Source organism: Erinaceus europaeus, chromosome 2 (genome assembly GCF_950295315.1).
Source record: "Erinaceus europaeus chromosome 2, mEriEur2.1, whole genome shotgun sequence".
Classification (NCBI taxonomy): Eukaryota; Metazoa; Chordata; class Mammalia; order Eulipotyphla; family Erinaceidae; genus Erinaceus; species Erinaceus europaeus.
Genome location: NC_080163.1, coordinates 460,012 through 475,750, shown reverse-complemented (window position 1 = coordinate 475,750; position 15,739 = coordinate 460,012). Strand labels below are relative to the sequence as shown.

Genomic DNA, 15,739 nt, shown 5'->3' with positions numbered 1-15,739 from the left:
GGACCCTACTGGTCGTTGTGGCCCGAAATAGGTCATCGACTCGTGGTCGCCTGGAGTGTCCTGGCCCGAGTCTGTTCACGCCATTTTTATTTGCCCACTGACTGCAGACCACTGCGCCCAGGATGGCTCCGCGGCCCCCGTGTCCACCTGGTCATCCCAAATTATACTCCTCCATGAGGATCATTTCTGGAACCCTCCGTTCCACCCCGGTCCCATGGCTGCCAGTTCTCAGCCACATCGCCCCGCCAGATATTCGTCGGGATGCGGCATCATCTAAGTTCATTTCCCACGTCTGCGCCCGACCAGACCTGCCAATCTACGCGGAGATCTTCGCCCACCCTGTCCAACGCTTGACGTCTCGTCACCCAATCTGGTCCCCTACGCCTACACTGACCAAACAGGAAGCTCCGCGCCTGAGAGAGGCGGGACTTCCGGTTCGGGGCTCCCTGCAGCGGACCAAGCAAACGGTCGGAGGCGACCATGGGGGACGGTGGCTTCCGTGGACTGGTGAGGAGGTCGCGTGAGGGAGGGACTGAGGGTCAGCACTGACCCAGTGAGGAGGTCACAGTGAGGGAGGGAGGGACTGAGGGTCAGCACTGACCCAGTGAGCAGGTCACAGTGAGGGAGGGAGGGACTGAGGGTCAGCACTGACCCAGTGAGGAGGTCGCATGAGGGAGGGAGGGACTGAGGATCAGCACTGACCCAGTGAGGAGGTCAGAGTGAGGGAGGGAGGGACTGAGTGTCAGCACTGACCCAGTGAGGAGGTCACAGTGAGGGAGGGAGGGACTGAGGATCACCGCTGACCCAGTGAGGAGGTCACAGTGAGGGAGGGACTGAGGGTCAGCACTGACCCAGTGAGCAGGTCACAGTGAGGGAGGGAGGGACTGAGTGTCAGCACTGACCCAGTGAGGAGGTCGCATGAGGGAGGGAGGGACTGAGGATCAGCACTGACCCAGTGAGGAGTCACAGTGAGGGAGGGAGGGACTGAGTGTCAGCACTGACCCAGTGAGGAGTCACAGTGAGGGAGGGAGGGACTGAGGATCAGCACTGACCCAGTGAGGAGGTCACAGTGAGGGAGGGAGGGACTGAGGGTCAGCACTGACCCAGTGAGCAGGTCACAGTGAGGGAGGGAGGGACTGAGTGTCAGCACTGACCCAGTGAGCAGGTCACAGTGAGGGAGGGAGGGACTGAGGGTCAGCACTGACCCAGTGAGCAGGTCACAGTGAGGGAGGGAGGGACTGAGTGTCAGCACTGACCCAGTGAGGAGGTCGCATGAGGGAGGGAGGGACTGAGGATCAGCACTGACCCAGTGAGGAGGTCAGAGTGAGGGAGGGAGGGACTGAGTGTCAGCACTGACCCAGTGAGGAGTCACAGTGAGGGAGGGAGGGACTGAGTGTCAGCACTGACCCAGTGAGGAGGTCGCATGAGGGAGGGAGGGACTGAGGATCAGCACTGACCCAGTGAGGAGTCACAGTGAGGGAGGGAGGGACTGAGTGTCAGCACTGACCCAGTGAGGAGTCACAGTGAGGGAGGGAGGGACTGAGGATCAGCACTGACCCAGTGAGGAGGTCGCGTGAGGGAGGGAGGGACTGAGGATCAGCACTGACCCAGTGAGGAGTCACAGTGAGGGAGGGAGGGACTGAGGGTCAGCACTGACCCAGTGAGGAGGTCACAGTGAGGGAGGGAGGGACTGAGTGTCAGCACTGACCCAGTGAGGAGATCACAGTGAGGGAGGGAGGGACTGAGTGTCAGCACTGACCCAGTGAGGAGGTCACAGTGAGGGAGGGAGGGACTGAGGATCAGCACTGACCCAGTGAGCAGGTCACAGTGAGGGAGGGAGGGACTGAGGATCAGCACTGTCCCAGTGAGGAGGTCACAGTGAGGGAGGGAGGGACTGAGTGTCAGCACTGACCCAGTGAGGAGATCACAGTGAGGGAGGGAGGGACTGAGGATCAGCACTGACCCAGTGAGGAGGTCGCATGAGGGAGGGAGGGACTGAGGATCAGCACTGACCCAGTGAGGAGGTCACAGTGAGGGAGGGAGGGACTGAGTGTCAGCACTGACCCAGTGAGGAGGTCACAGTGAGGGAGGGAGGGACTGAGTATCCAGCACTGACCCAGTGAGGAGGTCACAGTGAGGGAGGGAGGGACTGAGGATCAGCACTGACCCAGTGAGCAGGTCACAGTGAGGGAGGGAGGGACTGAGTGTCAGCACTGACCCAGTGAGGAGGTCACAGTGAGGGAGGGAGGGACTGAGGATCAGCACTGACCCAGTGAGGAGTCCCATGCTGAAGACTTAGCTACTCTGAGGAGAGAGTGTGTGTCTGCAGGACCTGGGATTTCCCCTGAGGCGGGCGCTGTGGGCGAGTGCGGGTGGGGTAGAGAGAGTTCTGACCAGGTGTCACCTGTCCCTGTCGCATCAGGACCCCGTGGCATTTAAGGAGGTCGTTGTGCACTTCTCCTGCGGGGAGTGGAGGCTCCTTGATGAGACCCAGAGACGCTTATACCTCGATGTGATGCTGGACAATTACACGCTCGTCTCTTCACTGGGTAATGTTGTCACAGTCCCGTCACCGCAGCCTCACTCCTCACCTGTTGTCCTCCTGGGTCATGTTGTCACAGTCCCGTCACCTCAGCCTCACTCTCCTCACCTCCTGTCCTCCTCCTGGGTAATGTTGTCACAGTCCCGTCACCGCAGCCTCACTCCTCACCTGTTGTCCTCCTGGGTCATGTTGTCACAGTCCCGTCACCTCAGCCTCACTCTCCTCACCTCCTGTCCTCCTCGCGCGTGGCTTGCACCAGCTGCTTCCTCTCCCGTTTCCTGGGTGTGCGCTGTGCTCTCAGGCTGACTTGCTGCCCTCTGCTCATCCTCTACCCCGTTCCCAAGTGTGGAGAGCCCTTGGAAAAAGGGCTGAGAGCCACCTGTGGCGCAGTGATCCTGGGTCTCCACTGCGCCTGCTTTCTGCCTGAGGTGCTACTCCTGACCTCTGTCATTGCAGGAGGGAATGTTGTGGAGCCGTCACCAACCTGAGGTGACTTTCTGGCAGACAGTCACCAGAGAAGACACCACAGCTCTAAAGCCCATACCTGCGCGCCATCATCAGCCCCTGCGGGGCGGGGCTTCTTCTTCTAGCGTTTGCCCTTCTTCCGCAGCCAGTCACCAGCGTCAGGTTGAGCCTGATGTCAAGTTTCGAGACCTCCTTTGAATCTGGAGAGGTGGCAGTCGTTGACTATGTGGGTCACAGTCTGTCTGTGGCTGCAGGGGCAGTTCGGGTCATCTCTGGTTCCCCAGCGATGGGACATAGCGGCGCACCGGCCATGGCCTGTTCGATAGCGATTGAGGAGGGCCCGATCATAACGTGCTAGGTCAGAGCCGGGTTGACGCTCGCAGGGGTCTGTGATGAGGTGTTTGTTCTTGACCTCAGCTGACTGCCAGCTCTGTTTCCAAGACACTGGAACAGAGAAGTTCAGTGTAGGCGTAGGGGACCAGATTGGGTGACGAGACGCTCTTTCTCTCTGTCTTTCTCTAGATTTCTCTCGACAGTTGTGTGTGTGTGTCTTGTGAGAGAGTTATTGCTTTACAGTGCAGTCATTGACTTAGTGCAGCTTCCTTGTGCACAGGACCCCACAGTTCTCTTCCACCGCTCCAAGTGCTTTGACGCATTACACCATAAAGTGTTTTTTCAGTATTTATTTATTTTCCCTTTTGTTCCCCATTTTTTAATTTTTGTTATAGTTATTTCTGTTGTTGTTGATGTCGTCATTGGATAGGACAGAAAGAAATGGAGAGAGGAAGGGTGGGGGTATAGCATAATGGTTATGCAAAGAGACTTTCATGCCTGAAGCTCTCAAGTCCCAGGTTCAATCCCCCACTCCACCATAAGCCAGAGCTGAGCAGTGCTCTGGTAAAAAAAAGAAATGGAGAGAGGAGGGGAAGACAGAGAGGGGGAGAGAAAGACAGACACTTGCAGACCTGCTTCACCGCCTGGGAAGCGACTCCCCTGCGGGTGGGGAGCCGGGGCTCGAACCGGGATCCTGACGCCGGTCCCTGCGCTTCATGCTATGTGTGCTTCACCGCAGCACTACCGCCTGACTCCCGTATTTTCCATTTTTGTGGTTGTTACCGGCTCATTGCTGGGACGTGGCGCCTGCACAATGAATCCATTTCTCCTACTGGCTCTTTCTGCTTTTTTCCTTTCTTTTCCTCTTCTTCCTTTTTATTTTTCATGTAGGCAGAGCTATGAGAGCGATGAGTGTGTAGACCTCTCCCCTGCAGGCGGGGACCAGCGCCTTGAACCCAGGGCCTCACGTGTGATAACTACACTCTGCTGCGCGCACTACCACCCTCTCGATTTCTCTGCCTCTATCCAATAGTAAATAAAATAAAATAAAATAAAAGAGAGAGCGAGAGCACGCCCGGAGCCTCGCTCAGCCCTGGCTGGTGCTGGGGATTGAACTCAGACGGTAGAACCATCATGCTGTCTTCCCTACCTTTTGTTTGTCTACAGTGGGTTTGTGAGAGAGGACATGAAGCAGGACTCTCTGATCACACTCAGGACCTCATGCTTGGGAGTCCGGTGCTCTGCCCACTGCACCGCTCCCAGGCTCCGAAGCCTGACCCAGCATGACGCTGCTCCTTTTGTGCTTCGTTGTAGCACTGTTTCCGCTCGGATCTTTGCTGCTTTCCTAAAGATTTGTTGATGCGGGTGGGGTGGGTAAGATGAAAGCAGCAGGGCAGCATTCTTACTTAGGTGACCTTGGGGGTTGAGCTCAGCACCTCACATTTGCAGGTCCACTGCTCTGACCACTGCCCTGCTACCCTCAGGCCCTCTCTGTTCTTTGGCTTGTTTTTCCCTTTGTTTTCCCCTCCCCCCCAACCCTGCTTAGCTCTGGATGATGGTGGTGCAGGGGATTGAACCTGAGGCTCTGGAGCCTCTGGCAGAAGAGTCTCTGTGCTGCAGAACCATGATCTTGTCTGCCCCTGCCTGTACCAGGATTTAAAACAATATACTTCACACTTTAAAAAAAAATGTTCATATTTATTTTTATTTTCCCTTTTGTTACCCTTGTTTTTTCTTATTGTTGTTGTAGTTATTGTTGTTATTGATGTCGTCGTTGTTGGATAGGACAGAAAGAAGAAATGGAGAGAGGAGGGGAAGACAGAGAGGGGGAGAGAAAGATAGAAACCTGCAGACCTGCTTCACCGCCTGGGAAGCGACTCCCCTGCAGGTGGGGAGCCGGGGGCTCAAACCAGGATCCTCATGCTGGTCCTTGCGCTTTGTGCCACGTGTGCTTAACCCGCTGCACTACCGCCCGACTCCCACTTTTTTTTTTAAGTAAATATGTCGTATTTTAACAAGTGAGAGAGAGAAAGAGAGAGAGATCAGAGCTCTGCTCAGCTCTGGCTGATGGTGGTACTGGGAATTGAACCTGGGACCTCAGAGCCTCAGGCAGGAGAACCATCATGCTCTCTCCCCAGCCCTCAAGCAGTCTTATGAGATCGTCACATATTCTTACATTGGACCTTGAAAAGCTAGTAGTCTGTTTTGTTTGTTTGTTTCTATGTCATTATGAGGTATTCAGGTTTTCAGACAGGAGGAGATAGTCGTCTGGGAGGCGGCACAGTGGATGGAGTGTCAGACTCTCAGGCATGAGGGCCCAAGCTCAGTCCCCAGCAGCATATATGCCAGTGTGATGTCTTGGTCCCCTTTCTCTGAGAAGGCCCCTCTCATGAGTAAATAAGTAAGTTAAAGGGGGTGGGGGGACCAGGCTGGGGCGCACCTAGTTAAGTGCATGAGGACCCATGTTCAAGCCTCCAGTCCCCACCTGCAGGGGAAAGTGCAGCAAGCAGCTGCGAAACAGGGCTGTAGGTGTCTTTCTGTCTCTCTCCCTCTGTCTCCCCCTCCCCTCTGGATTTCTGGCTGTCACTATCCTATAAAGAAAAATCAAAAAAAAAGATCATGAGAGTCAGATGGTAGCACAGCGGGTTAAGCACACGTGGTGCAAAGCACAAGGACTGGTCCAAGGATCCCGGTTTGAGCCCCCGGCTCCCCACCTGCAGGGGAGTCGCTTCACAGGCGGTGAAGCAGGTCTGCTGGTGTCTGTCTTTCTCTCTCCCTCTCTGTCTTCCCCTCCTCTCTCCATTTCTCTCTGTCCTAACAACAACGACATCAGTAACAACAACAATAATAACTACAACAACAATAAAAAACAAGAGCAATAAAAAAGGAAAAATAAGTAAATATAAGAAGTAAATAAATTTTAAAAATAATAAATAAAAATTTCTACTTAAAAAGAAGTCATTGGCAGGGTGTAGATCTTATCTCTTCTGTTTGTGTCACACACTTACTTGCATCTGTTTATTTTCTAATCTTTTTAATTTGGTTTATTTTAATCACACACACGTACACTATCCCTGCTGAGCTCTGGCTGATGGTGGTGCAGGGGATAGAACCTGGGACTTCAGAGCCTCAGGTAGGAGAGTCATTTGCAGAGCTGTTACGCTGTCTCCCTAGCCCTGTGTCTGTCTTTTTGTCCTTCTTCTGACCGGGTCTCCACCTCGGAGGCCAGGAATGCACAGTGGCCAAGCAGTCCTTCACCCAGTCTCCGCTCCCTTGTCATGAAAAGCAGGCCATGGATGTATCCCCACATCTGACAGGTGCACACCTTGGGGGGCTGCCCCTCCTTGCTGTCTGCATGTGTCTCACCATCATGCTCTGTGTCCAGGTTGCTGCTGTGGAGCAGAGCGTGCAGAGGCCCCCTCTGAACAGAGCCTCCCTGTCAGCACGTTTCAAACCCAGGCTCCCAGGCCATCCGCAACTGCCTCATCTTCCCAGAAGACCCACCCCTGTGAGATGTGTGGTCCAGTCTTAAGAGACATTTTCCACCTGGCAGAGCAACAGGGCGCGCTGCACAGGCAGAAGCTGGTCAGATGTGGAGCGTGTGTGAAGAGGTTTCATCTCAGTGCGAGCCATCAACAGCGCCAGGAGCAGCACGTGGAAGAGAAACCCTTTAGAAGCCGTGTGGACCAGGCCTCGCTGGGGAGAGTCTTCAATGGCCAGGCGTCAGAGGTGCCCTGTGCCCGCGAGGACGACTCCAAGGACTGCATGACCACCTCAGCCCCTCTCCACCCACAGAACGCTCAGGGTGGAGAGACGCTAGACAGAACCACCCAATGCAGGGCAGCTTCACAGAGCAGCAAGAGTCCCTGCACGTGGCAGCAGCACAAGAGAGTTTTTGGTCCCAAGCGCACACTTGTCCCTGATGTGGGTGTCCACGCTGGCAGACAGTGTTTTGTGTGCGGTATGTGCAGGAAAACATTCAGATACAAATCCTCACTTGTGGTGCACCAGAAACTCCACACTGGAAAGAGACCTCGTGAGTGTGGTGATCGTGACAAGCCCTTTAAGCAGAGCTCAGTGCCCATTCGGCATCAGAGAATTCACTCTGGAGCAAAGCAGTTCAAGTGCAGCAAATGTGGGAAAGCCTTCAGCCAGAGGTCTCTGCTTCTCTGTCCCCAGAGGTGGCACTGCGGAGAGAACAGTTCTGTGTGTAGTGAATGTGCTGGACCGTTTAGCTCCGCGTTCGTCCGACATAGGAGAGCACAGGCTGTGGGGAAGGCTTACAAGTGCGGCGACTGTGGGAAATCTCTTACTTCTCTGTCTGCCCTGAGTTACCATCAGAAATCTCACACGGGGGAAAGACCTCACAAGTGCGCCGAGTGTGGGAAGGCTTTTATCTCTAGAGCTGACCTCCGTTATCACCAGAGAGTTCATTCTGGAGACAGACCTTTTGAGTGCAGCGAGTGCAGGAAGTCCTTCATCACTCGGACAGCTCTCCGCTATCATCACAGAGTCCACACTGGAGAGAGGCCTTACGGCTGTGCTGAGTGCGGGAAGTCCTTCACTCGAAGAAATAACCTGATCATACATGTCAGAGTTCACTCGGGAGAAAGGCCCTTCGAGTGCAGTGACTGTGGCAAGTCTTTCACCTTCAGCTCCAGCCTCCGCTACCACCAGAGAGTCCACTCCGGGGAGAAGCCTTACGAGTGCAGCGAGTGCGGGAAGTCTTTCAACAATAGGTGGACGCTCGTTCGGCACCGGAGAATCCACACGGGAGAGAGACCCTACGTGTGCAGCAGCTGTGGCAGGTCGTTCACCTGCAGCTCCACCCTCCAGTATCATCAGCGGGGCCACCTTGGGGAGAGGCCCTACAGGTGCGGCGAGTGCGGGAGGTCCTTCACCACCGGCTCTGCCCTGCGCTACCATCAGAGCGTTCACTCGGGAGACAGGCCCTACGCGTGCAGGGAGTGCGGGAAGTCCTTTATCTCCAGGTCTGACCTCCATTACCACCAGAAGGTTCACACAGGAGAGCGGCCCTTTGAGTGCAGGGAGTGTGGGAAGGCCTTCATTAGAAGAAACAACCTTGTTCTGCACCAGAGAATCCACACAGGAGAAAGGCCTTACGAGTGCAGCGAGTGTAAGAAGTCCTTCAACAACAAGTGGACACTCATCCAGCACCAGAGGGTCCACACGGGAGAAAAGCCCTACAGGTGTGGTGAGTGCGGGAAGTCTTTCACCTGCAGCTCCACCCTCTGTTACCACCAGAGGGCTCACGCGGGGGAGAAGCCCTATGAGTGCAGTGAGTGTGGGAAGGCTTTCACGTCCAGCTCCACACTCCGCTATCACCAGAGAGCTCACACGGGGGAAAGGCCCTACAAGTGCCGGGAGTGTGGGAAGTCGTTCACTTTCAGCGCCAGCCTGCGTTACCACCACCGAGTGCACAGTGGAGAGAGGCCTTATGAGTGCGGCCAGTGTGGGAAGTCCTTCAAGGACAAATCCCAGTTCAACAAGCACCAGAGAGGTCACACTGGAGAACGGCCTCACACGTGTAGTGAGTGCGGGAAGTCCTTTATCCACAAGTCTTCTCTCTCAATTCACCAGAAAATCCACAACAGAGACAGGTCTCACGAGTGCAAGGCCTGTGGGAAATGCTTCACCTCCCTCTCTGGCCTTGCTTACCATCAGAGAGTCCACAGAGGAGAAAAGCCGTACGCGTGTGGTGAGTGTGGAAAGTCCTTCACCAACAGCTCCATCCTGATCCGACACAGGAGAGTCCACACGGGTGAAAGGCCCTACGTGTGCGGCGAGTGCGGGAAGGCTTTCACCAGCAGCGCCACCCTCTCTTACCACCAGAGGGCTCATGCGGGGAGGAGACCCTACGAGTGTGGCGAGTGCGGGAAGTCGTTCACCTCGAGCTCCACTCTGCGCTACCACCAGAGAGTCCACTCTGGAGACAGGCCCTACGAGTGCAGCGAGTGTGGGAAGGCTTTCATCACCAGCTCGAAACTGCGCTACCACCAGAGGGTCCACACCGGCGAGAGGCCCTACGAGTGTGAGGAGTGTGGGAAGTCCTTCCGGGACAGCTCACAGTTCAGTCAGCATCGGCGAGGCCACGCCGGAGTGAAACGTTACGAGTGCACTGAATGCGGGAAGTTTTTTATGCGGAAATCCACCCTCTCTCAGCACCAGCGAGTCCACACAAGAGAAAGACCCTAGATGTGCAGAGAAGCTGTCGTTTCACTGAAGAGGTGCTGGAGGAGGCTCCGAAGGACTGTCCGCCCAACACCATGGGTCTGGGCATTCACTAGAGTTGGTGGTATGGTGGTCTCGAACATGCTCAGGCCTCTCCAGATTGCTGCCGTACTATGTGGGGCAAAAGCAGCCAGGCCTCTGCCACCTGACAACTTCATAGTGTGTCAGTCTCCAACCATATCACATCAGCTCCACAAAACAACAGTCTCCATGCACATCAACTACACACAGCATCACTCACCACACAGCCTTAGTCTCCACACAGCCTCAGCTCCACAAAGCCTCAGTCTCCACACAGCCTGTCTCCTCCACCCAGTCTTAGTCTCCACACAGGCTCAGTCTCCACCCAGCCTCAGTCTCCACCCAGCCTCAGTCTCCACACAACATCAGCTCCACACAGCCTCACTCTCCACGCAGCCTCAGTCTCCACACAGCATCAGCTCCACACAGCCTCAGTCTCCACACAGCCTCGGTCTCCACACAACATCAGCTCCACACAGCCTCAGCTCCACACAGCCTCACTCTCCACACAGCCTCAGCTCCACACAATCTCACTCTCCACACAGTCTCAGCTACACACAGCCTCACTCTCCACACAGCCTCAGCTCCACACAATCTCACTCTCCACACAGTCTCAGCTACACACAGCCTCAGTCTCCACAGAGCATCAGCTCCACATAGCCTCAGTCTCCACACTGCCTCGGTCTCCACACAACCACAGCTCCACACTGCTTCAACTCCACACAGCCTTGGTTGCCACACAGCCTCAGTCTCCACACAGCCTCAGCTCCACACAGCCTCAATCTCCACACAGCGTAAGCTCCACACAACCTGTCTCCACACAGTCTCAGTCTTCACACAGCCACAGTCTCCACACAACATCAGCTCCACAAAGCCTAGGTCTCCACACAGTCTCAGTCTTCACACAGACTCAGCTCCAAACAGCCTCAATCTCCACACAGCATCAGCTCCACACAGCCTCGGTCTCCACACAGCCTCAGTCTCCACACACCATCAGCTCCACAAAGCCTCTGTCTTCACACAGCCTCAGTCTCCACACAGCCTCAGTCTCCACACTGCCTCGGTCTCCACACAACCACAGCTCCACACTGCTTCAACTCCACACAGACTCGGTCTCCAAACAGACTCGGTTGCCACACAGCCTCAGTCTCCACACAGCCTCAATCTCCACACAGCCTCAATCTCCACACAGCCTCAGTTTGCACACAGCCTCAATCTCCACCCAGCCTATCTCCACACAGCGTAAGCTCCACACAACCTGTCTCCACACAGCCTCAGCTCCACACAGCCTCAATCTCCACACAACCACAGTCTCAACACATCCTCAGTCTCCACACTGCCTCAATCTCCACCCAGCCCAAGCTCCACCTAGCCTCAGTCTCCACACAGCATCAACACACAGGCGCAGGTCCACCCAGACTCAGTCTCTACACAACCTCAACCTCCACACAGCCTCAATTCCACACAGCCTAGTTCTCCACACAGCCTTGGTCTCAACACAGTCTCAGCTACATAAAGCCTCAGTCTCCACACAGCCTCCGTCTCCACCCAGCCTCAGTTTCCACCCACCCTCAGTCTCCACACAGCATCAGCTCCACACAGCCTCAGTCTCCACACTGCCTCGGTCTCCACACAAGCACAGCTCAACACTGCTTCAACTCCACACAGACTCAGTCTCCACACAGTCTCCGTTGCCACACAGCCTCACTTTTCACACAGCATCAGTTCCACATAGCCTCGGTCTATACACAGCATCAGCTCCACACAGCCTGTCTCCAAACAGCCTAAGCTCCACACAGCATCAACTCCATACAGGTGCAGCTCCACCCAGCCTCAGTGTCCACACATCAGCCTCCACACAGCTTCACTCTCCACACAGCCTCAGTTCCACACAACCTGTCTCCACAAAGCCTCAGTCTCCACACAGCCTCAGTCTCACAAACCCTCAGCTCCACACAGTCTCGGTCTCCACACAGCATCAGTCTCACAGAGCCTCAGCTCCACACAGCCTAGGATCCACACAACCTCAGTCTCCACACAGCCTCTGTCTCCATACAGCCTCCGTCTCCACACAGCCACAGTATCCACACACTTCAGCTCCACACAGCCTCGGTCTCCACACAGCCTCAGTCACCACACAATTTCAGTCTCCATACAGCCTCACTCTCCACACAGTCTCGATCTCCACACAACCTCAGTCTCCATACAGCCTCACTCTCCACACAGTCTCGGTCTCCCCACAGCCTCAGCTCCACACAGACTCGGTCGCTATACAGCCACGGTCTCTACACAGTCTCAATCTCCACACAGCATCAGTCTCCACGCAGCCTCTGCTCCACACAGTCTCAGTCTCCGCACAGCCAGTCTCCTCGTAGCCTCTGTCTCCACGCAGCCTCAGTCTCCAAACAGCCTCAATCTCCACCCAGCCTCAGTCTCCACACAGCCTCAGCTCCACATAGCCTCACTCTCCACACAGCCTCAGTCTCCACACAGCATCAACTCCACACAGGCACTTCTCCACACAACCTCAGCCTCCACACAGCCTCAGTGTCCACACAACCTCGGCCTCCACACAGCCTAACTCTCTACACAGCCTTGGTATCCACACAGACTCTGTCTCCACACAGTTTCAGCTACACAAAGCTTCAGTCCCCACACTGCCTCGGTCTCCACACAGCCTCAGTCTCCACACAGCCTCGGTCTCCACACAGCATCAACTCCACACAGGCGCATTCACACAACCTCAGCCTCCACACAGCCTCAGTGTCCACACAGCATCAACTCCACACAACCTCAGCCTCCACACAGCCTTGGTCTCAGCTACAAACTGCTTCAATCTCCATACAGTCAGCTACACAAAGCCTCGGTCTCCACACAGCATCAGCTCTACAAAGACTCTGTCTCCACACAGCCTCATTCTCTACACAGCCTCGGTCTCCATACAGTCTCAGTCTCTACACAGCATCAGCTCCACACAGCCTCGGTCTCCACAAAGCCTCAATCTCCACACAGCATCAGTCTCCACATAGCCTCAGCTCCACACAGCCTGTCTCCACACAGCCTCAGCACCACGTAGTCTTAATCTCCACACAGCCTCGGTCTCCACAGAGCCTCAGCTCCACACAGGCTCTGTCTCCACACAGCCTCAGTCTTCACCCATCCTCAGTCTCCACATAGCCTCTGCTCCACACAGTCTCAGTCTCCACACAACCTCAGCTCCACACAGCCTCAGTCTCACAGAGCCTCAGCTTCACACAGCCTAAGATCCACACAACCTCAGTCTCCACACAGCCTCAGTTCCACACAGCCTCAATCTCCACACAGCATCAGTCTCCATAAAGCCTCCATCTCCACACAGTCTCAGTATCCACACAGCGTCCATCTCCACACAGTCTCAGTATCCACACAGCCTCAGTCTCCACACAGCCTCAGTCTCCACACAGCCTCAATCCCCACACAGCCTCAGTCTCCACACAGCCTCAATCCCCACACAGCCTCAGTCTCCACACAGCCTCAATCCCCACACAGCCTCAGTCTCCACACAGCCTCAATCCCCACACAGCCTCGGTCTCCACACAGCCTCAATCCCCACACAGCCTCAATCCCCACACAGCCTCAATCCCCACACAGCCTCAATCCCCACACAGCCTCAGTCTCCACACAGCCTCAATCCCCACACAGCCTCAATCCCCGCACAGCCCCAGTCTCCACACAGCCTCAATCCCCGCACAGCCTCAGTCTCCACACAGCCTCAATCCCTATACAGCCTCAGTCTCCACACAGCCTCAGTCCCCACACAGCCTCAATCCCCACACAGCCTCAATCCCCACACAGCCTCGGTCTCCACACAGCCTCAATCCCCGCACAGCCTCAATCCCTATACAGCCTCAGTCTCCACACAGCCTCAATCCCCGCACAGCCTCAATCCCTATACAGCCTCAGTCTCCACACAGCCTCAGTCTCCACACAGCCTCAGTCTCCACACAGCCTCAGTCTCCACACAGCCTCAATCCCAGCACAGCCTCTGCTTTGACCTTGGGGTGATCATTGAAAGCAAAACACCGAGCACTCATCTACCCAGAACTCCACAGTCTTTTAAATCCCTCTGCTGGGTGAGTGGTTACAGCACAGCTGTGGCCACCCGAGCGCAGCAGCAGCTGTGTTTGTGTTTTGGCAGCCTGGGCTTGTATGTGCCATCCTGAAGGCCCTTGCAGAACTGCCTGGCCTCCCAGCTTCAGGTCCAGTGCCAGGCTCCTGTTTGTGGCGGCGGAGCGCCTCCTCTCCCGAGCCCCCGACAGGCGGCGCCCAGACCCTGGCAGCTGACAGCAGCGTCCTGGGACTTGTTCCCAGAGGGACCGGCCCGGCCGGCGTGTCCTCTGCCAGCATCTCGCCCCTGAGCGCACTGCTCCTCGGACCCCGCGACAGCCTGGGTGGCCCAGGGTAGTGCAGCGAGCGGTGGTGAGTGGCCCAGCGTGAGGGCCGGCAGCTCGGCTCCCAGAGTGCTTTCCGGCTCCCCTCCTCCTCCTCCTCCTCCTCTGGTCTGATGGGGTGTCGCTGCGGGCCGGGCGGCCGGCGGGCGGGCCCCGAGGGCTGCAGAGCTCCAGGAGGCCAGTGGTTTGTTCAGTGAGTCATCTTACAAAAACAAAAGAATTCAGTCTTCAACGCTGGGATGGTGACCGCCTCTGTGTTCTTCAGACACAGCCCCGCGTGGGTGAGAGACACGTGCCCACGGAGGCCGTGCGTGCCCAGGTGCGGATACGAAAGGAGCGCCTCGTCTTCACAGAAGCAGCTGGTCTGCTGTGACGGGAATGAACGCAGCTGCGTGTGGAGTCGTAAAGTCACACCCTGGCGACTGTCCGAGTGGCCAGGAAAAGTCCAGGCGTGTTTTCGTGAATCAGGTGCCAGATGAAGCGGGCTAAGTTCTCGTCAGCAGTGGAAGCGCCCCGAGCTCGTCGGTCTCCTCAGTCCGGGCCTGAGAGGCGGCCCCTCGGCTGGCTCGCTCGCTCGCCGGCTGTGGCCGTGGTTCTCTGGCCGTGAAAGTCCTCCCTGGGGATGACGAGAGTCCCCAAACAGCCGAAACCCACTGTCCCCTCGAAGGCCGCCTCCAGGGAGGTGGTGAAGTTATCACTCACGCTCAGCAGTGAGTCGCTGTCACAAAACTGCTTCTTTGTGGCAGGAAGGGAGAGGGGCAGGGAGACACCCGCAGCCCAGCTCCCCCGGCTGCTGGGGGCCCAGGGCTCAAACCCACGCGCCGCCCCCCGGCCCCACAGTGGAGCAAAGCTCCCCGGGTGGAGAAGCGGCTGTGCGGAGTCTGTCTCCCCTCACTCCCTCGTCCTCTCTGTCCCGCCAACGGACGTGAGAGCCGTGAGCAGCGGCCTTCGGAGCCTCAGACGTGAGGGTAGGAGGTGCCGCAGTGGCGATGCCCCTGGCTCGCTGCTAAGCCAAGAAGCCGAGAGAAGGTGACACAGTGGCCGTGCAGACTCCAGCCGAAGGCCCCAGGCTCAGTTCCCCCAGCAGCCGGCGTGGGCGGTGCGCTGGTTAAGTGAGCAGCACACAGGTTCAAGCCCTCGCTCCCCATCTGCAGGGAGAAAGCGTCACGGGAGGTGAAGCAGTGCGGGAGGTGTCTCCCCGTCAGCTCTTCGTTTGTCCCTGTCTCTGTCCAAAGTAAGTTGAAAGATATAAATGTGGAGTCGGGCGGTGGCGCAGCGGGTTAAGCGCAGGTGGCGCAAAGCGCAGGGACCGGCGTAAGGATCCCGGTTCGAGCCCCTGGCTCCCCACCTGCAGGGGAGTCGCTTCCCAGGCGGTGAAGCAGGTCTGCAGGTGTCTGTCTTTCTCTCCCCCTGTCTGTCTTCCCCTCCTCTCTCCATTTCTCTCTGTCCTAGCCAACAATGACAATAATAATAACTACACTAAAATAACAAGGGCAACAAAAGGGAATAAATAAATTTTTTTTTAAAAAAAGAAACCAAGAGTTAGTTTTGTTTGTTTTAAAATTAGAGCCTTGCTCAGCTCTGGTTGATGGTGGTATGAGGGATTGAACCTGGGGCTTTGTAGCCTCAGGCATGAGAGTCTATTTGCAAGTTTTTACATTTATTTCAATTATTCCATCATTAGAATTTATTATTT

At 56.1% G+C, this 15,739-nt stretch overlaps 2 protein-coding genes across 5 annotated transcripts; both read left to right on the top strand.

The window, feature by feature from the left end:
* The first annotated feature begins 480 nt into the window (after positions 1–480).
* Positions 481–9,560, top strand: LOC103127029 (zinc finger protein 585A-like). The gene is made up of 3 exons (XM_060186500.1): positions 481–520; positions 2,310–2,549; positions 6,726–9,560. The coding sequence occupies exons 1-3, from the start codon at positions 481–483 to the stop codon at positions 9,554–9,556; spliced, it is 3,111 nt and encodes a 1,036-aa protein (XP_060042483.1). The 3' UTR covers positions 9,557–9,560.
* A 98-nt stretch (positions 9,561–9,658) lies between these two features.
* Positions 9,659–15,543, top strand: LOC132533061 (mucin-6-like). Of its 4 annotated transcripts, none has more exons than XM_060172566.1 (4): positions 9,659–9,960; positions 10,656–11,220; positions 11,812–11,844; positions 13,556–15,543. In XM_060172566.1, exons 1-4 carry the CDS (start codon positions 9,659–9,661, stop codon positions 13,655–13,657), a joined length of 1,002 nt encoding a protein of 333 aa, XP_060028549.1. In that variant the 3' UTR covers positions 13,658–15,543. The 4 variants fall into 4 exon arrangements, with proteins under 4 accessions (XP_060028549.1, XP_060028532.1, XP_060028560.1 ...); XM_060172549.1 differs by lacking the exon at positions 13,556–15,543 and having other exon boundaries at positions 10,656–10,810; positions 10,892–11,693; positions 11,744–12,228; XM_060172577.1 differs by lacking the exon at positions 11,812–11,844 and having other exon boundaries at positions 10,656–11,237.
* Positions 15,544–15,739: the final 196 nt, after the last annotated feature.